At 36.8% G+C, this 18,862-nt stretch overlaps 1 protein-coding gene across 3 annotated transcripts in view; it reads right to left on the bottom strand.

The window, feature by feature from the left end:
* Nucleotides 1–18,862, bottom strand: part of DNAAF4 (dynein axonemal assembly factor 4) — a 78,682-nt gene that overhangs the window by 36,237 nt on the left and 23,583 nt on the right. For all 3 annotated transcript variants that reach the window (XM_079912120.1, XM_079912119.1, XM_079912121.1), the window contains exon 4: nt 3,429–3,660. In XM_079912120.1, coding sequence (XP_079768246.1) covers nt 3,429–3,660 — 232 coding nt within the window. The remainder of the gene's footprint in view (nt 1–3,428; nt 3,661–18,862) is intronic.

Genomic DNA, 18,862 nt, shown 5'->3' with positions numbered 1-18,862 from the left:
CTTGTCGATTTCTATAAAAAGCTTACTGGTATTTCTGTTGGAATTGCATTAAATCTATACATCAATTTAAGGAGAAGTGACATCTTAACAATATTGAGTTTTCCTATTCATGAACATCCTATATCTCTCCATTTGTTTAGGCCTTTAAAAATATCTCTCAGTAATTTTTTATAGTTTTCAGTGATGAGATCTTACACTTCTTTTATTAAATTTATTCCTAAACATTTTGTGTCTTAGTGTTATTATACATTGTTTAAAGTTTAATTTTCCAATTATTTGCTGTTGATAAATAAAATCATAAGTGATTTTTGCTATCTTATATCTTGAGACATTGCTAAATTCACTTATTAGGTCTAGCAGTTATCTGTAGATTCCTTAGGGATTTCTACATAGACAATCATGTCATCTACAAATAGACAGTTTTACTTCTTCCTGTCTAATCTTCATGGCTTTTATTTCTTCTTCTTGTCTTAATGCAGCAGTTAGGACCTCTAGTATAATGTTGAATGAGGTAGTGAAAACAGACATGCTTGCCTTGCTCTTCAACCTAAGGGACAAAGTACACATTAATTCATCAGTAAATATGATGTTTGCTATAGATTTTTGTGTAGAAGGCTCTTATCAGGTTGAGAAAGTTTCTTTCTAGTCCAATTTTTTATTATAAATGGGTGTTGGATTTTGTCAAATGCCTCTTTGCAATATTGAAATAATCACATTTGTCCTTTGTTCTGTTAGTATAATTATACTGAATGATTTTCAAATGCTAAATCAACCTTCCCTTCCATTACCCATTTCCAGAAGTCAAAAATTCTCTAGGCTGTGTGAAAAAAAAACATGACTACAGTGGTTTAACCAAACATGGGTTTATTTTTCTCACTTAACAAGCTTGAAGAAAGATAGTTCAGCACGATTTATCAGCTTTCCAATGTCATTAATGTCCCAGGCTCTTTCTTCTTCCCTGTTCTATCATTCTTAATGTATGGCATGCCTCTTCATGATCTCAAGAAGTGTTAATGCACTTCTTGGCAAAGATCTTCATCTTAGGTAGAAAAAGGAAAGGGGGAGCAAGCAGAAAGGAACTGGGGACACTTATCTCAGAAAAGTAATACTTTTCTATAAATCCTTAGTAGATTTCTTCTTGCATTTCAAGAGCCAGAACTGTGCCACTTGGCTACATACAGTTACAAGAGAGTCTGAGGAAGTAAATTTTGTTTTCCCTTTTTTTTAAAACTAATTTAAAATTACTTTGTTTGTAAAAATGAATCACTGTGCTTTGTTCCTTATTTTTTCATTTTATAATAAAAAATTTCAAATATGTACAAAAGTAGACAGGATAGAATAATCATAATCATGCATTCATGACGTGACTTCAATTATCAACTCATGGCCAACACCATTTCATCTTTACCTCTATCCACTTTCACATACCATATTATTTTGAAGCAAATCTCAGACATTATATTTACCTATAAATATTTCAGTAGGCATCTCTACAAGATGAGGACTTTATAAATTATCACATCTAAAGAAAATACCATTATCACATCTAAAGAAAAAAAATGTAATTATTCCTTAATTTCTTCAAATATCCAATCAATACTCAAACTTCCAAGAGGTAAGTTTTTAAGCTGGACACATTTCTTCTGTCCCCCACCCCCAAATCATGATTCTATTGGTAAAAAAGGAAAAAGAGAGCATATATTGAGTAGGCAATCTACAGCACCCGCCACACCATTTGTATTCAGTATACTATAAAAGTAGCTTGTCTCAAGAACGTTTCTGGGGCAAATAATACAATATTCTTTCTATAGTTAAAAATGTTATCAAATGAGCATTTTTAGTTAAAGGTGGCATTAAAACAGTAGCATTAGACTTTTTAGGAGCAGCCAAGTTTTCCTCCTTAAGAGGTCTAACTTTACTGGCCAATGAGACATTTGTCAATATTTTAAGCCGTTACTCACAAATCCCAGCTAACTGAAGTTATTTGTATCTACAACATTTTATGTTCCTTAGGCACTGGCCACACGTTAAGTCATATTTGTATATTCTATAACTCCTAGTACAGAGGAGACACTGAGTAAATGAATATTTGTTAAATGCATGGACGAGATGGAAGAAAGTAACCAAAGCCTACTAAAGAATGCTACCAGTCATCCATAATGATACTACTGAAATAAGGAAAAAAAGGACTTCTAGAGTAAAAAATCCAAAAAAAGCTGATTTATACATTTTTTTTCCTCCACCATGTTTAATTTCCCTTGTATCCTTGGATGAATTTTTTTAAAACATCTTCAGGATATCTCTTATATACAAAAGTTTGTTTGGGTTCCACCAGTGTTTTAAAACATCCTATTTGTTTAGAAGTAATTGAAATTAGGAAGGAAATGCTTTCAAATACTCCAGTTGTATCAATATTTTGTTGAAATGGCATTAAAGAAGGAGATAGTGTAGTAGTTAACTTGCATGTCAATATTAAACCACAAAATATATAAATTTAATAAAGCTACTGCTTAATATTTACTCTAAATGACTTAACATGCTAAACCTCACTGTTAAAGTAGTAAAGACATGTAGCCTTTGAAAAGAACATAGGTTTCAGAATCAGATCCGGGTTCAAATCCTATAGGTTTGCTTACTGGGTAGTTGTTTATCCTTTCAAAACACCTATTTCCTTTAAAATAAGAATAACAGCACTTACCCCAAAGTGCTGTTGTGAGGATTGAGTGATACAATAAATAAAATTACCTGGAATATAGTAATCACCCAAGAAATGTTAATTGTCACTATTATGTAAGTGATTTAACTACAAAACGTTCCATTTACTAAACATAAATAAACCCAAAACGAAGTTTAATATTCTAAAATCAGATAAAAACAAACTCTTAGCTTTCAATAAAGAAAATTGCCCTCTCACCTATTTTTGAATACACTAGAATCAAAGGCCAGAAGAGTTCTTGTCTGCTTACAGTGAAGTTTGCTTAACAGTATTTATTTTCCTGAGTTATGTGACGAAAAGGTTTTTTAATGAAATTCCTATTTTCTTATCTCTAAAGAAATAAATGAATGCTCCTGGTACTGCTAATTCACTCCAAGTCTTCCTGCACCTGAGTTAAACACATATTTAACAACACCTGCATAAATTTCTAAAGGAAGCACATGAGTAAAAGCAATATTGAATCTTTGCTCATTTTATTATGAAAACTTCACTACTTCCTAGAAGAAGGAATAAGTCTTTCACCTTAGTCTTTGTATTGCAGTAATTCATATACCAAAATAATGACCTAATACTGTGGATAGATTCATTCACATACACACACACACACACACACACACACACACACACACACACACACACACACACACACTCTGACATATATACTTCACTAACAGGACTTACTTTCCCAGAAAATATTAAGTAATCATTGTACCTTTTGTGGCAAGATTTCTAGATATTGAATTCCTAGTAAGACCTTTATGTTTTAATTTTTTTCTCTCTTCTTCAATTTGCTTTTCTTGTTGATATAATTTTTCTTCTCTCTGAATTATTTTATGTTCTTCAGCTTTTCTTTGATGTTCTTTCCAGGTTTCCAATTCTTTAGTTGCTTTTATCCGTTCATTTTCTTTCATATCTTCTATTCTTTTCCTCTCTTCTTCTTCAATCTGAAAAAATTAAAATTACCAAATCCTTTAAAACATACAAAAAGCAATATTTTAAAAATAAGAAATGCATTATAATAACTAGTTATTTTTACCTTTAAACACTTGTCATTAAATCTGCAGCAATAGTTAGCAGTGAATAAAGAATTAAAATGGGAACGGTAAATGATTTAGCAGAATGCTCAATGATATGGTGTCAATGAACAAAGGTCTTAGTTCCAGATTTACCATTAACTATTGATATGTTCTTGGGCAGTCACTTTCTCGAGCCTCAGTTTACTTGCATGTAAAATGTGGACAGGCATTCAATTAGATGATATCTAAGGGCTTGGTTAATAAAAAAAAAAAGGAAGAATTTATTACTCTGAAAGTTAAGTCACTTGTCCCCAAATCTTTACACACACACAAATACACATATGCAAACATTCGCCTTTCTACCAATGCCAGTCTTACCTTGTCTTAGGACTGAAGTTGTGCCGACCTTCACCTGAGGAATGAGGGAATAATAAGAAGGGAATAGGAAGGAGGAACTAGGGAGTTCGTCTCTGGTGGGTGGAAATGTTTGAACTTTGAATCCTGCTGTCAACTATGTTTGCAATAGCAGTTATTTGACATTTCCACACGAAAAGCTAAATATCAGATGAATCTGAAAGCAATACATTGCTCAGTCGTGCACCAATTTTTCTCCCTTTCACAAACTTCCCTCACATGGGCAAGAAAAAAAAGTCCCTGTGAAACAGAGTAACTGGTTAGTATATATGGTCGACTCCATGTACCCAACCTTCCTATGGTAACAAAAATTTCTCACCTCTATCCTCTAGAGAAGCAGTGTCTAACAGAACTTTTTTGAATGGTAGTAATGTTCTGTACTATCCAATACATTAGCCACTAGTCACATATGGCTAATGAAGCACTTAAAATGGGGCTAGTGTGACTGAGGAACTGAATTGGTAATTTTATTTACGTTTCATTAATGTAAATTTAAATTAATTTATTTTTAAATAGGACATCTGACACAGCTCTAGAATGACATGCTGGGAAAAAGTTTCCTAGAGGCTGAATTATTTTAGGATATAGAATTAACATTATAGGTATGAAAACCGTGCACTGAAGAGGTACTCTGTAATACCTGCATGAGTTAATACCCTCTTCTGGAGACTGTTTCTTTTCCTATTATACCATGAAACATTTATTTTAAAATAAATTTCACAGATTACTAACAGGAGTTTCTTATAATCCCAGAATTGCACCTAAGGCCTAAACTAAGCACAAAAGATGCTAATTACTATATGTCCTAAATTCAGAGAGCCGCATTGAGCTGCCAACAGGTTGGGCCAGAAAGAATCTGTACGCGGCAATGAACCAGCATTTAAATGCCTGATAATAGGCCATGATGAACAGTCAGTGTTAGCTAGAGGCAGCCACAACCTAAAAGAAGAAGATGACAACTTCCCCCAGTTTAGTAATATGTTTGCCTTTTTTCCCTCCTTCCTCTGTTCCCCAACACACGGAAGGAGGAAAAGTATGTGAAGAGTCAGAACACCTTCACCCCTCATGATCCCTGTTATGCAGAATGAATTTTGAAAAGTTTTTAAAAATGCATAAGACTGAGTCTTACTTACCAAAAACAAGACTGTTCTTATAACCAAAAGTAACAAGAAAGTTCTTCTATTATGCCAAGATGTAGTTAAGGGAAATACATGTGTGTGCACGCACGCACGCATGTGTGCATATAAAGATATATGTATATGCAATTTATAATAGGCTATATTAGAAACACAAAAATAGTCCTCAGGGATTAATGAGGAAGAAGAAGGATTTAAAAAGGCTTCAAAGAGCAGGTGACAGAAGGAACTAGAATGAACAGAAAAACATGAAGAAGGTAATACCTTATGATTATGATAAAGGCAGACTACATACAGCAAAGAGAAACAGAGACAGACAAATGTTAAACAATCCTTGAAGGTCTTATTTTTTAAAAAACATAATAAGGGGAATATACCACTCAAAGGAGGAATGTGTAGTAACTCAGAAAGCTAGAAAAACAATCACCGCACTGAAGGAATTGGATTTTAACTGCTTTGTACTGCTCAAAAAAGGACGCCATATAGTATGGGATATTAGCTTAATACAGACAGCAAATATAAGTAATGGGAGAGTAATGAGCAGCTCCTAAACGAAATTCCTGAAGAAAGGGAAATCTATAATTATTTTAATTTGGAATGAATCTCTGGTTTATCAGGCATTGTTCTTTTTAAGCCAATCTCATTTATTACATGTAAAAATAATAAATAAAATACTAGAAAACTCAATCAAGGAAAATATTAAAATTATAATACATCTTGATCAATGATGTATTTCTTATCTGTGATATTAGGAAATCAAAAGAGAAAAATAATATGATCTCACTACATGTCAAAATACCCTTGATACTAAGAAAAAAATTTTTAGATCAATAAAAGGACCTACACAATATTATGCTTCATGGTGAAGCATTAAAAATATTTCTAGTAAAGTCCCTAAGGCCAATATGCCTACTGCTTTACTATTTTCCTAGCGGGCATAACCTACACAACAGAATTTTTTAAATAAATAATTTTTTTAAATGAAAAAACTTTAAGAAATACAAATATAGATTATGCAAAGATAGAACCATCATTATTTGCAAATAATATGGTAGACTACCTAAAAGAACACAAATATATAAACTGACAAACTATTAGAATGAAAAGGAGAGTTCAGCGAGGCAATCACATACAAGGTCAACTTATACAAACTCTTAAAACTAACTTTCCTACCATCTGGCAATAAACAATTAGAAAATACAATGGAAAAAGTCATTTCATTAGTAACTGCCAGAAAAGCTTTTAAAATGCTACAAGTAAGCTTCATAAAATATGAGCCAGCCCTATATGTAAGCTAAATAATTTTGCTGAGGGATATAAAATGTAAGTCTGAATAAATGGAGATAAATGCCACATTCCTGGAAGAAAATCTCAATATTCTGATATTCTGCAAATTAGTTTATAAGTCACTGTAAATCTAATCAAAATACCAGAAGAACTCTTAGGGAGCTTGGTAAGTAACTGTGAAATTCATCCACAGAAGAAAATGTGCAGGTTTTATGGAGCTGTGAAGAGGTTGGCAATTCTCATCCATAAAGATCAAGTATAAATCTAGACAAATTTATCAAAAACAACCAATTCAGGGCAGTGGGAATTAACCAAAGGCAGCCTGCAAATTGATAAGTGTTTATTCTAGAAGAACTGCTAAAGTTATAGGTAAGAACAGTGGGAGGCTCTGACCTGCTTAAGGTTACTCCCAACCACCCACCTCCAGCCAGGATGACAAGACTGACATTTTTACCAACATGGAACTAGGAAAAAGAACCCAGCAGCTTTGTTAGCAAAAACGGTGGACTCATTTCAGGGTGGGGCAGTGAAAATCTGTGGCTTTGGTGGAGAAAAGTGGTAAAGTTGGTGGGAATGAAGAGGGAAAATTTACAGTTGAGGTCTGAGGTTGAGGTCCTAGTCAGGGTAAGTGCCTGAGTAGTCAGAAAATTAAGAGAAAGATCACGTAAATTAGAGAGCCATAGAAGGTCTGTAATAAGCTCACCATACACCCCTGGTTAAACAGCAAGCTATGCATTTCTGAGGGAGACCTAAGGAAGCCTGGCATAAAACAAAGCCAAGGGATACTTGAGAACTTGCTCTAACTGTGAATGTACTTCCAAACCCACACACAGACCAATCAGCAACGGGGTGGAAGCCTTTCAGGCTAAAGGTATTTACTACCTCTGCCCAAATCATTAGCTAACAAGTGAGTTACGCAGACACAGGGAAGACCCTTAAGGAAGCCAGTCCAAAAAACAAGAATTAAAAAACTCAGCAGAGACATCAGCAGTTGTATACCACAAGGGAGTCTACACTGATCCCACAGTTAAAGTCCAGGCAAGTTACTAAAAAATAAACAATTAATTAAAACAGAACTCAGAATTACTATAATCTACTAACTAAAATGTCTAGTTTTCAACCAAAAATATATCAAGAAATAATTACTAAAGACTTCTCAAATTTGATGAAAACATTACATACCTCAGAGAATTTCAAACCAAAGTAAAATAAATACAAAGAGATACACCTAGATACAACTTAGTCAAACTGCTAAGTAAATACAAAAGCCAAACAAAAACAGGGAAATCTTGAAAGCAGCAAGAAAAAAGGGACTCATCATGGACAGGGGAACAATAATATAATTAAAGGCTGATTCATCATTAGAAACAACACAGGACAGAAGGCAGTGAAATGACACGTTCAAAGCACTGACAGAAAGAAACTAAAACTACCAGTTCTAGATCCAGCAAAAACATTCTTCATAAATGAAGATGAAATAAGCACATTCCAAGATAAATGAAAACTGAGACAAACTATTGCCCACAGACCTGTCCAACAAGATATACCAAAGAAAATCTTCAGGCAGAAAGGAAATGGCACTAAACACTAACTCTGATCTGTAAGTGGGAATGAAGAATATGGGAAATGGTAAATATATAGGTAAGTATAAAAGACAACACAGGGACTTCCCTGGGGGTCCAGTGGTTAAGACTTCGCCTTCCAATGCAGGGCGTGTGGGTTCGATCCCTGGTCGGAGAGCTAAGATCTCACATGCCTTGGAGTCAAAAAACCAAAACATAAAACAGAAGCAATATTGTAACAAATTCAATAAAGACTTAAAAAAAATGGTCCATATCAAAAAATCTTAAAAAAAAAAGACAGTACAAATGGATAAACAAAATGTGGTATATACATAATAATAGAACATTATTCAGCCTTAAAAAGGAAGAAAATTCTGACACATACTAAAAAGTGGATGAACCTTGAAGACATTATGCTAAGTGAAATAAGCCAGGCACAAATGGACAAATATGGTATGATTCCACTTATATGAGATACCTAGAGGAGTCAAATTCATAGAAACAGTAAAATGCTGGTTGCTAGGGGCTTAGAGAAATGTGGAATGGGACGTTATTATTTAACGGATACAGAGTTTCAGTCTGAGAAGATGAAAAAGTTCTGGAAATGGATGGTGATGATGGTTGCACAGTAATGTGAATGTACTTAATACCACTGAACTATACACTTCTAAATGGTTAAAATGGTAAATTTTATGTTATGTTTTATCCAATTAAAAATAAATTTAAAAAGACAATAAATATTTTATTGCTTTTCTTCTCTTTATTTAAAAACTTGGGGTTTTGAAAAAAGCAATACTTTTTTTTTTTTAATAAATTTATTTATTTATTTTTTAGCCGTGTTGGGTCTTCGTTGCTGCACACGGGCTTTCTCTAGTTGCAGCAAGCGGGGGCAGTGCGCGGGCTTTTCATTGTGGTGGCTTCTCTTGTTGTGGAGCATGGGCTCTAGGCACATGGGCTTTGGTAGTTGCAGCACGCAGGCTCAGTAGTTGTGGTGCACGAGCTTAGTTACTCCGTGGCATGTGGGATCTTGCTGGACTAGGGATCAAACCCGTGTCCCCTGCATTGGTAGGCGATTCTTAACCACTGCACTACCAGGGAAGTCCCAACACATATTGTTTAGTTTATAATATCCATGTACATATACCTATTCATGAATGGCAATAGCCCAAAAATAAGGAGAGAAAAATGGAATTGTAAAAAGCAAAGTTGCTATATTTTACTGGAATTGAGTCAGTGTAAACCTAAAGTAGATTATAGACTGTGATAAGTTAAAGGTGCATGTGGCAACAATTAAAAACTTTCACAACCTAAAAAAATATACATATTATAAAAATTACTTTTATTTATATTAGATTATATATATACACACACACATACACATGTAAGTAGCTAAAAGGTCAACAAGGGAGCTCCAGTTTCAGCTCTGACATGTTAAGAAGTTGTCATTCCTATCCTTATAAAAAAAAAAGGTAGACACACTGAAAACCAAATTTTCTTGGACCCATCAGAGAAGTGAGTCACAGGGCAAACTGCTACCCTGAAACACAGAGATAAGTGTATCCAGAAAGACAAAAAGATCTGCTTGCCTATTGCAGAAGCAACTAGAGCTGCAAACTGGTAGGAACACTTAAACGGTAATTTTGACAAAATGTTGGAGTCTGAGTGGGGCCCAGCATGACAGTGAGAAACTCTCGGGAGCCACAATCTTGGAGGGTGAACCCGTATTTTTGTGAGCTTTACCATCAGAAACCCCACTAGGTCACCATGAATAAGAACTCTGGCAGGAAGGGGGGAAAAATAATCATTATGAAATACAGAAATACTCAGAGTATTCTCCATAACAAAGATCTACTCTCCAGGAGAAAGGATCTTGTCAGAGCTAAAGGAATTCCCTTCCCGCCGGGGAACTGTCAGGGTTTCAGGAAAATACACGGGGAACACTGCAGCTGGAGAAGGGAATAAGAGCCAAGGGAGAAAAGCTGTATCACTGGAGGAACACTTGTGAAGATCACAGGCCCAAAACACAGGCCCATGGAAAGACTGAGACTTAATGGCAAGATTGTAGATTGTTTCTACTCCCTTACAATTTATTACCACACCAACAGGGTTCCAGGATAATGACAGTGGATTACAGAAGAAAGAGCTTATGACAAAGGCTCTCTCTGAGGATGAGTAGACAGAGAAGCCAAAAATTCCAACTTCAAAAGAGAAGGGGAAAAAAAACCCCCCAAAAAACCAAAAAAACACTAGAGGAATCTGAAGCCTCTGGTACCTGTTATGTACAGCTAACATTGCTAACATTAAACACAACCCAAAACCCAGTCAGAGTAAATAAATCTACTCACTAAAAGCATATTAACCCTAGTTTCTATTACCTGATACAATATGCCTAGTGTTCAACAAAAAATTGCAAGGCATGCCAAAGGCAAGATAAAACACATTGTAAAGAGACAAAGCAATCATCAGAACCAGACTCAGACACAACACAGATGTAAGAATTATTAGGCATGGAATTTTAAATAACTGTTTAATATGTGAAGGGCTCTAATGGGAAAAGAAGACACTGTGCAAAATGCCCCCTAAGAATATCTTAAAGTTTTATCTCTGTGGGGACTTCCTTGGCAGTCCAGTGTTTAAGACTCCAGGCTTCTAATGCAGGGGGTGCAGGTTCAATCCCTGGGTGGGGAACTAGGATCCCACATGCTGTGCAGAGCGGGGGTGGGGGGGTGGGGTGGGGTGCAAAAAAGTTTTATTTCTGTAAACAAAGAACGTTGCCTGTCATTCTGGTAAACAATGTTGTCCACCATCAAGCCATCAGCCACTTAGATGCCCCAATGGTGCACCCTGAGGGGAAATTAGGACGGAGAAAAACAGGATACTGGGCCTAGACAGTTAAGAAGAATTTCAAAGGAATAATTTCAATGAGCCCAGACTCTAACATCTTCCCATACATAGAAAAGCACTAAAACCATTAACTTGAGATGTCTGTTTCTTGTGCCTAGCAGAAATCTTTTGATGTTCAACTACATTTTTTTTGTTTGTTCTTTTTTTCAGCAAAAACCCCTATATATCCTGGCTCTTTCTTTACCTCTCTGGGACAGTACCTCAGAGCTATCTGAGAGGCTGTTTCCAGGGCTACAGTCCTCAGTGAGGTCCCTTAATAACACACAGCCTAAAAATTGAGAGTTATGTTTTATCTTTTCAGTCAACATCTTCCACATGGAGCTATATATCATTCTAACAAAGAGCTCCCTCAAGCTAAGAAAATTCAAGTATTAATTCAGTCTGAAGTTTAATAAATACAGTGTTAAAATTTCTCTTGGAAAGCTGTTAACTTCTGAAATTTAATTATTTAGTTGTTTGTTTATATTCTGTGGAAATGATAATCCAGTTAAAATAATATAGGTATGTGTTCAAAGCTAAAATGTAACAAAATTGATTTTCATTTCAGTTCCCTTCTCTTCTCCCTACGAACTGAATCATGTCCCCCAAAATTTGTAATGTTGAAGCCCTAACACTCAATGTGACAATATTGGAGATAAGGCTTACATGGAGGTAATTAATGTCAAATGAGGTCATAAGGGTGGGGCCCTGATACAATAGGATTATTGTCCTTATAAGAAGTGACACCAGAGTGCTTTCTTTCTCTCTCTGTCCACCATGTGAAGACACAGCAAGGACGCAGCCAGCTGCAAGCCAGAAAGAGAGGCCTCACCAGAAAATGAATTGGCCTGAACCTAGATACTGGACTTCCCAGCTTCCAGAACTGTGAGAAAATAAATTTCTGTTACTTAAGCCACACAGACCGTGTTTTTTGCTTGTTTGTTATGTCAGCCCAAGCAGACTAGGAGATTTTCTTTTCCCTTTGGCAGATTTTCAAATAGGTGAAAGGTGGCCCAAAGATATCGTTGAAAGTTATAAGGAGAGCCAGTGGCTAATTAATTCACAAAGTAAAAAATCAAACTTATGAATAACTGAGAGGAACTTGTTAAACTCTCCAGCAAATTTGGACATAAGTAAACTGAAAGGCAGAATAACCTAACTAAATTGAAATCTGGACTTTCATATAAAGCATAAGAATTTGTAAGTGTCTTGGAAACTCCAGGTGTAGACAAGGATAAGAGCAAACTCTTACTATAGTAGTTAGCTCTACCTGTCCTTGAACAAAAGTTATTACTTGATAGAAAATCCTTTGGTCTTACACTATATGATTTCACAATCCTGTCATGATTTGTTGGTATCTTTCAAAGATTCAGCTTTGGCTTATTGATGAAGAAATCTTTCTTAAGTCAGTACCTGGGTTTACTACACAGAGACATAGTACTGACATATTTAATGTCATATATGTTAAAATGCTTCTATTAAACTAGTCTTCAAATTCAAGGAACAAATCTGACAGAACTGAGGAACAGAAGAAAAACTGTTAGTTTTTTAAACCAGATTTTGACTAATGGAAATGAATTAATATCATACTCTTGTACCCTACTCTTCACCTTATCCTTGTTGTTCAATAGTAATCTTATTCACCTCTGATAACAGACTTTTGCAAACAATTTCCTTTTTGGAGGTGTCCAACTGAACTCAGCTACTTCCATCTCAAAAGACCTTGCTGTTGAGATGACAAGGAACCATCAACAACTTAAATCTCTCAACTTCTCTCTGAAAAAAAAGTATTTCTTCTCCCACACTCTGTTCTTTCCAAGGCTAACAAAAACCTAATCAGTATTATAAATGTGTGACCCTATACTATCCATCTCTTTTCCATAACACTATTTCCATAATACATATACTAGCCACTTGAACAACTCAACTGGTACTCAAGCTTAACTCCATGAAGTGTGGGCCACTTACTTCCATATAGAGAGAATTAAAAATATATATATTGCCCTAAAATTATCTACTTATAAACCTTCAGTGACTTCCCAAGAAGCTGATTAGGGTCTAGATTCAGGGACCTAGGGAAAGTAGTGGAAGAAGACTGACTGTCTTGCACTCAAGTTGTAAGAGCTCTGAGAAACTGCCCATAGACTTTCTCTGAGCTCTGTGAGGCCAGGGACATAGGAAATAAAAAAAAGATTTTAACCACACCTCTGGAAAAGATGAAAGAGCTTATAGTCAACAAAAAAGTGGATATATATGATTGTTGAAAGTTTATTTCTGCACAGATGCTGTGAATTTGGGTTATATTTACACAAAACGTAAGTAGGTCAGTAGACTTGACAAAGTGTAAATATAAGAAAGTGTCAAAGATACTGCCTTTTCTCATGATACCATGCTAATGGCTAAAGTTAATTTCTCATATGTTTGGAAATTTGGTAGATGTACATAGGATTTTAGTAATTCCTGTTAGAACAAAAAGAAATTAAAAGTCTAAAAAATAATCATAGGAAGATAAGCACTGTTCCTTTTACAAAAATAAATGTTTTGTTATTGAGGAAAACATGTTTATTGTTGGGAAAACATAAAAAATTTAAAAAAAAACCAAAAGAAAAAAATACTAGTGATCTTAACCCCCATTCATTTTCTATACTTTTTTAATTATAAAAATAGATTTTATGTAATGACCTTTTTCAAATCACCAGAAAACACATGGATATACTACCATATTAACTGAAATGGAAAAGCCAATCTTTAAATTCAAATGTAACTACAAGGGACCCAGAATAACCAAAATAATCTTGAAAAAAACAAAGTTGGAAGGATCATACTTCCTAATTTCAAAATACATTACAGGGGCTTCCCTGGTGGCGCAGTGGTTGAGAGTCCACCTGCCGATGCAGGGGACACGGGTTCGTGCCCCAGTCTGGGAAGATCCCACGTGCCGCAGAGTGGCTGGGCCCGTGAGCCATGGCCACTGAGCCTGTGCGTCCGGAGCCCGTGCTCCGCAACAGGAGAGGCCACAACAGTGAGAGGCCCAGGTACGGAAAAAAAAAAAAACATTACAAAGCTACAGTAATCAAGAAAGTGTGGTACTGACATAAGGACAGACATATAGACCAATGCAATAAAATTGACAGTCCAGAAATAAACTCATACATCTATGAGCTGACTGATGTTTTTTTTTTTTTTTGGTGGCACGCAGGCCTCTCACTGTTGCGGCCTCTCCCATTGCGGAGCACAGGCTCCAGACACGCAGGCTCAGCGGCCATGGCTCACGGGCCCAGCTGCTCCGCGGCACGTGGGATCCTCCCGGACTGGGGCACGAACCCGCGTCCCCTGCATCGGCAGGCGGACTCTCAACCACTGTGCCACCAGGGAAGCCCAAGCTGACTGATTTTTGATAAGGCTTTTTAATAAATGGTGCTGGAACAAATGAATATCCACATGCCAAAGAATGAGGCAGGACCCATACTGCACATCATATACAAAAGTTAGCTAAAAATGGATCAACAACCTAAATATAAGTAAAACCATAAAACTCTTAGAAGAACACATAGGGTAAATCTTCATGACCTTGGATTTGTCAACAGATTTTTAGATATGACTGACACCAAAAGCACCAGCAACAAAAGAAAAAAATAAACAAATTGGACTCTGTGCAAATTTAAAACTTTTGTGTACCAATGGACACTATCAAAGTGAACATATAATCTACAAAGTAGGAGAAAATATTTGAAAGTCATTTACCTAATAAGGGTCTAGTATCTGGAATATATAAAGAACTCTTACAACTCAACAACAAAAAGACAAATATCCCAATTTAAAAATGGGCAAAGGACTTGAATAGACATTTCTCCAAATAAGATAAACAAATGGCCAAGACACACATGAAAAGATGCTCAACATCACTAGTGTCAGGGAAATGCAAATCAAAACCACATTGAGATACCAATTCACACCCAATAGGATGACTATAATCAACAAAATGGAAAATAACAAGTGTTGACAAGGGTTTAAGAAATTGGAATCATCATATATTGCTGGAAGGAATGTAAAAGGTGCACCCATTATGAAAAATTATTTGGTGGTTCCTCCAAAAATTAAACATACAATTACAAATGACCCAGCAATTCTATTCCTAGGTTTATTCACAAAAGAATTGAAAACAGGTACTCAAACAAATACTTGCAAGTGAATGTTAACAGTAGCACTATTCACAATAGCCAAAAGATGAAAAGAACCTAAATCGCCACCAAATGATGAATGGATAAACAAATTGTGGTATACGCATGCAATAGAATATTGTTCGGCCATAAAAACGAATGAAGGTCTCAGATATGTTACAACATGGATAAATCCTACAAACATTATACTAAGTGAAAGACAGCAGACACCAAAGGCCGTATATTGTATGTGAAATGTCCAGAATAGGCAAATTCATAGAGACAGAAAGTAGATTACGAATTTTAAGGGACTAAGGGGAGCGAAGAGTGGGGAGTGACTGCAAATAGGTATGGGGTACCTTTTGGAGGTGATGAAAATATTCCAGAATTAGATAGTCATGATGGTTGTATAACCTGTGAATAAACTAAAAGCCAAAGAATTGTACACTTTTTTTTTATGTGTATGTGTATATATATGTACACAAACACACACAATGGAATATTATTCAGCCTTAAAAAAGAAGGAAATGCTGAATCATACATATGTGGAATCTTAAAAGAAAAAGTCAGAATCACAGAAAGTTGAATGGTGGTACCAGGCGCTGGGGGAGTGGGGGAAATGGGAACATATTGGTAAAAGGGTACAAACTTTCAGCTATAAGATGAACAAGTGCTGAGGATCTAATGTATAGCATGGTAACTATAGTTGATAAACTGTACTACATAATTGAAAGTTGCTAAGAGGGTAGATCTTAAAGATTCACATTAAAAAAAAAGATTAAAAAAGGGTAGCTATGTTACGTGACAGATGTGTTAATGAACTTGACTATGGGATTCCTTCCACTATATAAACGTGTATGAAATCTTCACATTGTACACTTTAAATATACTACAATTTTATTTGTCAATTATACCTCAAAAACTGGAAAAAATAGCTTAAAAATAAAAAGTTACCATGGCAGCAGTTTGAAGAAGACCCTGAGTTCACCTCCTTCAATAAACATACCAAAATTACAACTATTTACAGAGCAATTGATGAGAAAGGACCTAAAGACTAACAGAAAAGATTTTCTACAACTAAAAATATATAGAAGGAACCATGAGACAGGTAGAAGGGGTAGAGACCTATGGTCAAGATCCACACTTCCAGCAGGCAACCCACAAACACGAGGATAAACACAGTTGCAAATGTTCTTCCCAAAGAGAGAAGGGTCCGAATTCACATCGGGTTCCCTAGCCCAAAGGTCCTGTACCACAAAGATAAGCCCCCAGAACATGATGCTTTGAAGGCCAGTGAGGATTTTGTGCAGGAGAGCTGGAGAGCTGTAGGAAACAGACTCTACTCTTAAAGGGAGTATGCAAAATTTCACACACTCCAAGACCTAGCAGAGGCAATAATGTGAAAAGAGCTTAGGTCAGACCCACTTGCTGATATTGGAAAGCCTTCCGGAGAGCCAGGAAGCAACTTGGACTCCTCCTGGAGATAAAGACATGGGCAGCAGCCACTCTGGGGAGCTTGTTCTACCATGAGAACACTGGTGCTGGTAACATTTTGGAGTCCTCCCTCTAGTTTATTATTGCAGGAGGCTTACCTGTCCACCAGTCTATCAGTACCAGTACCAGGACACCTAAGGTCAAGCAGCCAACTGCAGAGGAGACCTAGCTTTCCCCACTAGTGGGCGGGCACCAGCCTTGGCTCCATAGCCTCCCAGCCAGCCACCTTAGGATCTGGCCCCACCCACCAGTGGGCTGACACAAGACCCAGGATCCCCCAGGATTCACCCCCACCTTCCAGCAGGCAGCACCAATCCTGAGACACCCAGGCTCTGCAGCCAGCTGCTCCAGGACGCCCTGCCCACAGACAGCCTTGCTGGGACCTGGCCCCACTCAGGTTGGCACAAATCCCGGGACAGCCCAAGCCATGCATCCAACCATGCCAAGACCCAGCTCTGCCCATAATCAGCTGATTGCCGCCTCTTGAGGAAGGGCCTAGCAGCCAACAGGCACAGGGGCCAGCGCTCTCTACCAGCATGCCCACAGTAATTGGCCCTGCCACAACAGAAGGCACATAGGGGGCACCCCTAGATCATATAGCTACGGTGACACAAGGGGAGTATGTTGCTGAGCCCCATAGGATGTCTTTTATTTTATCTTTAATATTAATTAATTAATTTGGCTGCATCAGGTCTTAGTTGTGACAGGTGGGAATCTTCATTGCCGTGTGTTGGATATTTGTTGCAGCGTGCAGGATCTTTACTTGCAGCATGTGGGATTTAGTTACCTGACCAGGGATCAAACCCAGGCCCTGTGCATTGGGAACACAGAGTCTTAACCACTGGACCACCAGGGAAGTCCCAGGACATCTTTTACACAAGCCAACTTCTTCATGATTGGGAAATATAAATGACCTACTTAATAAGTCCCCTACATACGAACCTTCAAGTTGAGAACTTTCAAAGATGTGAAAACAAAAAAACAAAACAAAACAAAAAAAAGATGTGAATGTGCATTCGCACATACAATCACGTGAGTTAGTTCACATGCCGGGCGTACGTTGCCACGCACATGCATCCGCTACAGTGGTTGTGTTTTTGTGTACTTTACTGTACAGTATCTTTATTTCAAGCCCAGGATGTCCAAAAGCAAGCGTAAAAGCAGCGGTGATGACAAGAAAGCAGTGGCCCAGAGAAAGTACAAAGAGAGACAAGAGGAAGAAGAAGTAACTGAAGAACTGAAGAGATTCACGATGCAAGAAATGGCAAGGGGATTTTCTTTATTTGAGGAGGCACTGTTAGTTTTTGAGGCACAGGACCCAAATGTAGAACAGTACACAAAGGTTGCAGCAGTCATTCAGAATGCAATCCAGTGCCACCATGTCATCTATGACGAGAAAAAAAAGAGCTACTACCCAGACATCACTGGATCGTTTTTTCAAGAGGGTAGATAGAACTGAATCCAGCAAAGAACCAGAACCTGTGCCATCAATGTCAGGCATGAGTGAAATTGCAGCTTGCCCTCTGTCTCCTATTGCTGACGATCCTTTAGCTCCATCATCTCCCACCTCCTCTCCCTCCTCCAGTCAGTAACTCTTGCCTGTTCACTTGATGCCAGCCCCTGTATGCCAGCTGTTGTACTGTACTACTGTACTTTTCAAGGTACTGTATTGTGAGATTAAAAATGTTTTCTTTATTTTTCTTTTTTGTTTTTTATGTATTATGTGTGTGAAAAGTATTATAAACCTATTACATTACAGTACTATATAGCTGATTATGTTAGTTGGGTACCTAGGCTAACTTTGTTGGTCTTGCGAAAAAATTGGACTTATGAACACACTCTTGGAATGGAACTTGTTTGTGTGTAGGGAACCTACTGTAAACACAAAGAATTAGGCAAAATGCGGCAACAAAGGACATGTTCCAAACAAAGGAACAAGATAAAACTCCAGAAGTAGAACTATACAAAGTGAAGACAAACAATCTACCCAATAAAGGATTTAAGGTAATGATCATAAAGATGCTTAATGAACTTAGGAGAAGAATGAATGACCATAGTGAGAAGTTTAGCAAAGAGCTAGAAAATATAAAGAAGAACCAAACAGAGCTGATGCGTACAATAACTGAAATAAAAAATACACTAGAAGGAATCAACAGTAGATTATATGATACAGAGAAATGGATCACCGAACTGG

Source organism: Stenella coeruleoalba, assembly GCF_951394435.1.
Source record: "Stenella coeruleoalba genome assembly, chromosome: 2".
Classification (NCBI taxonomy): Eukaryota; Metazoa; Chordata; class Mammalia; order Artiodactyla; family Delphinidae; genus Stenella; species Stenella coeruleoalba.
This window is presented reverse-complemented; position numbering and strand designations above follow the sequence as displayed.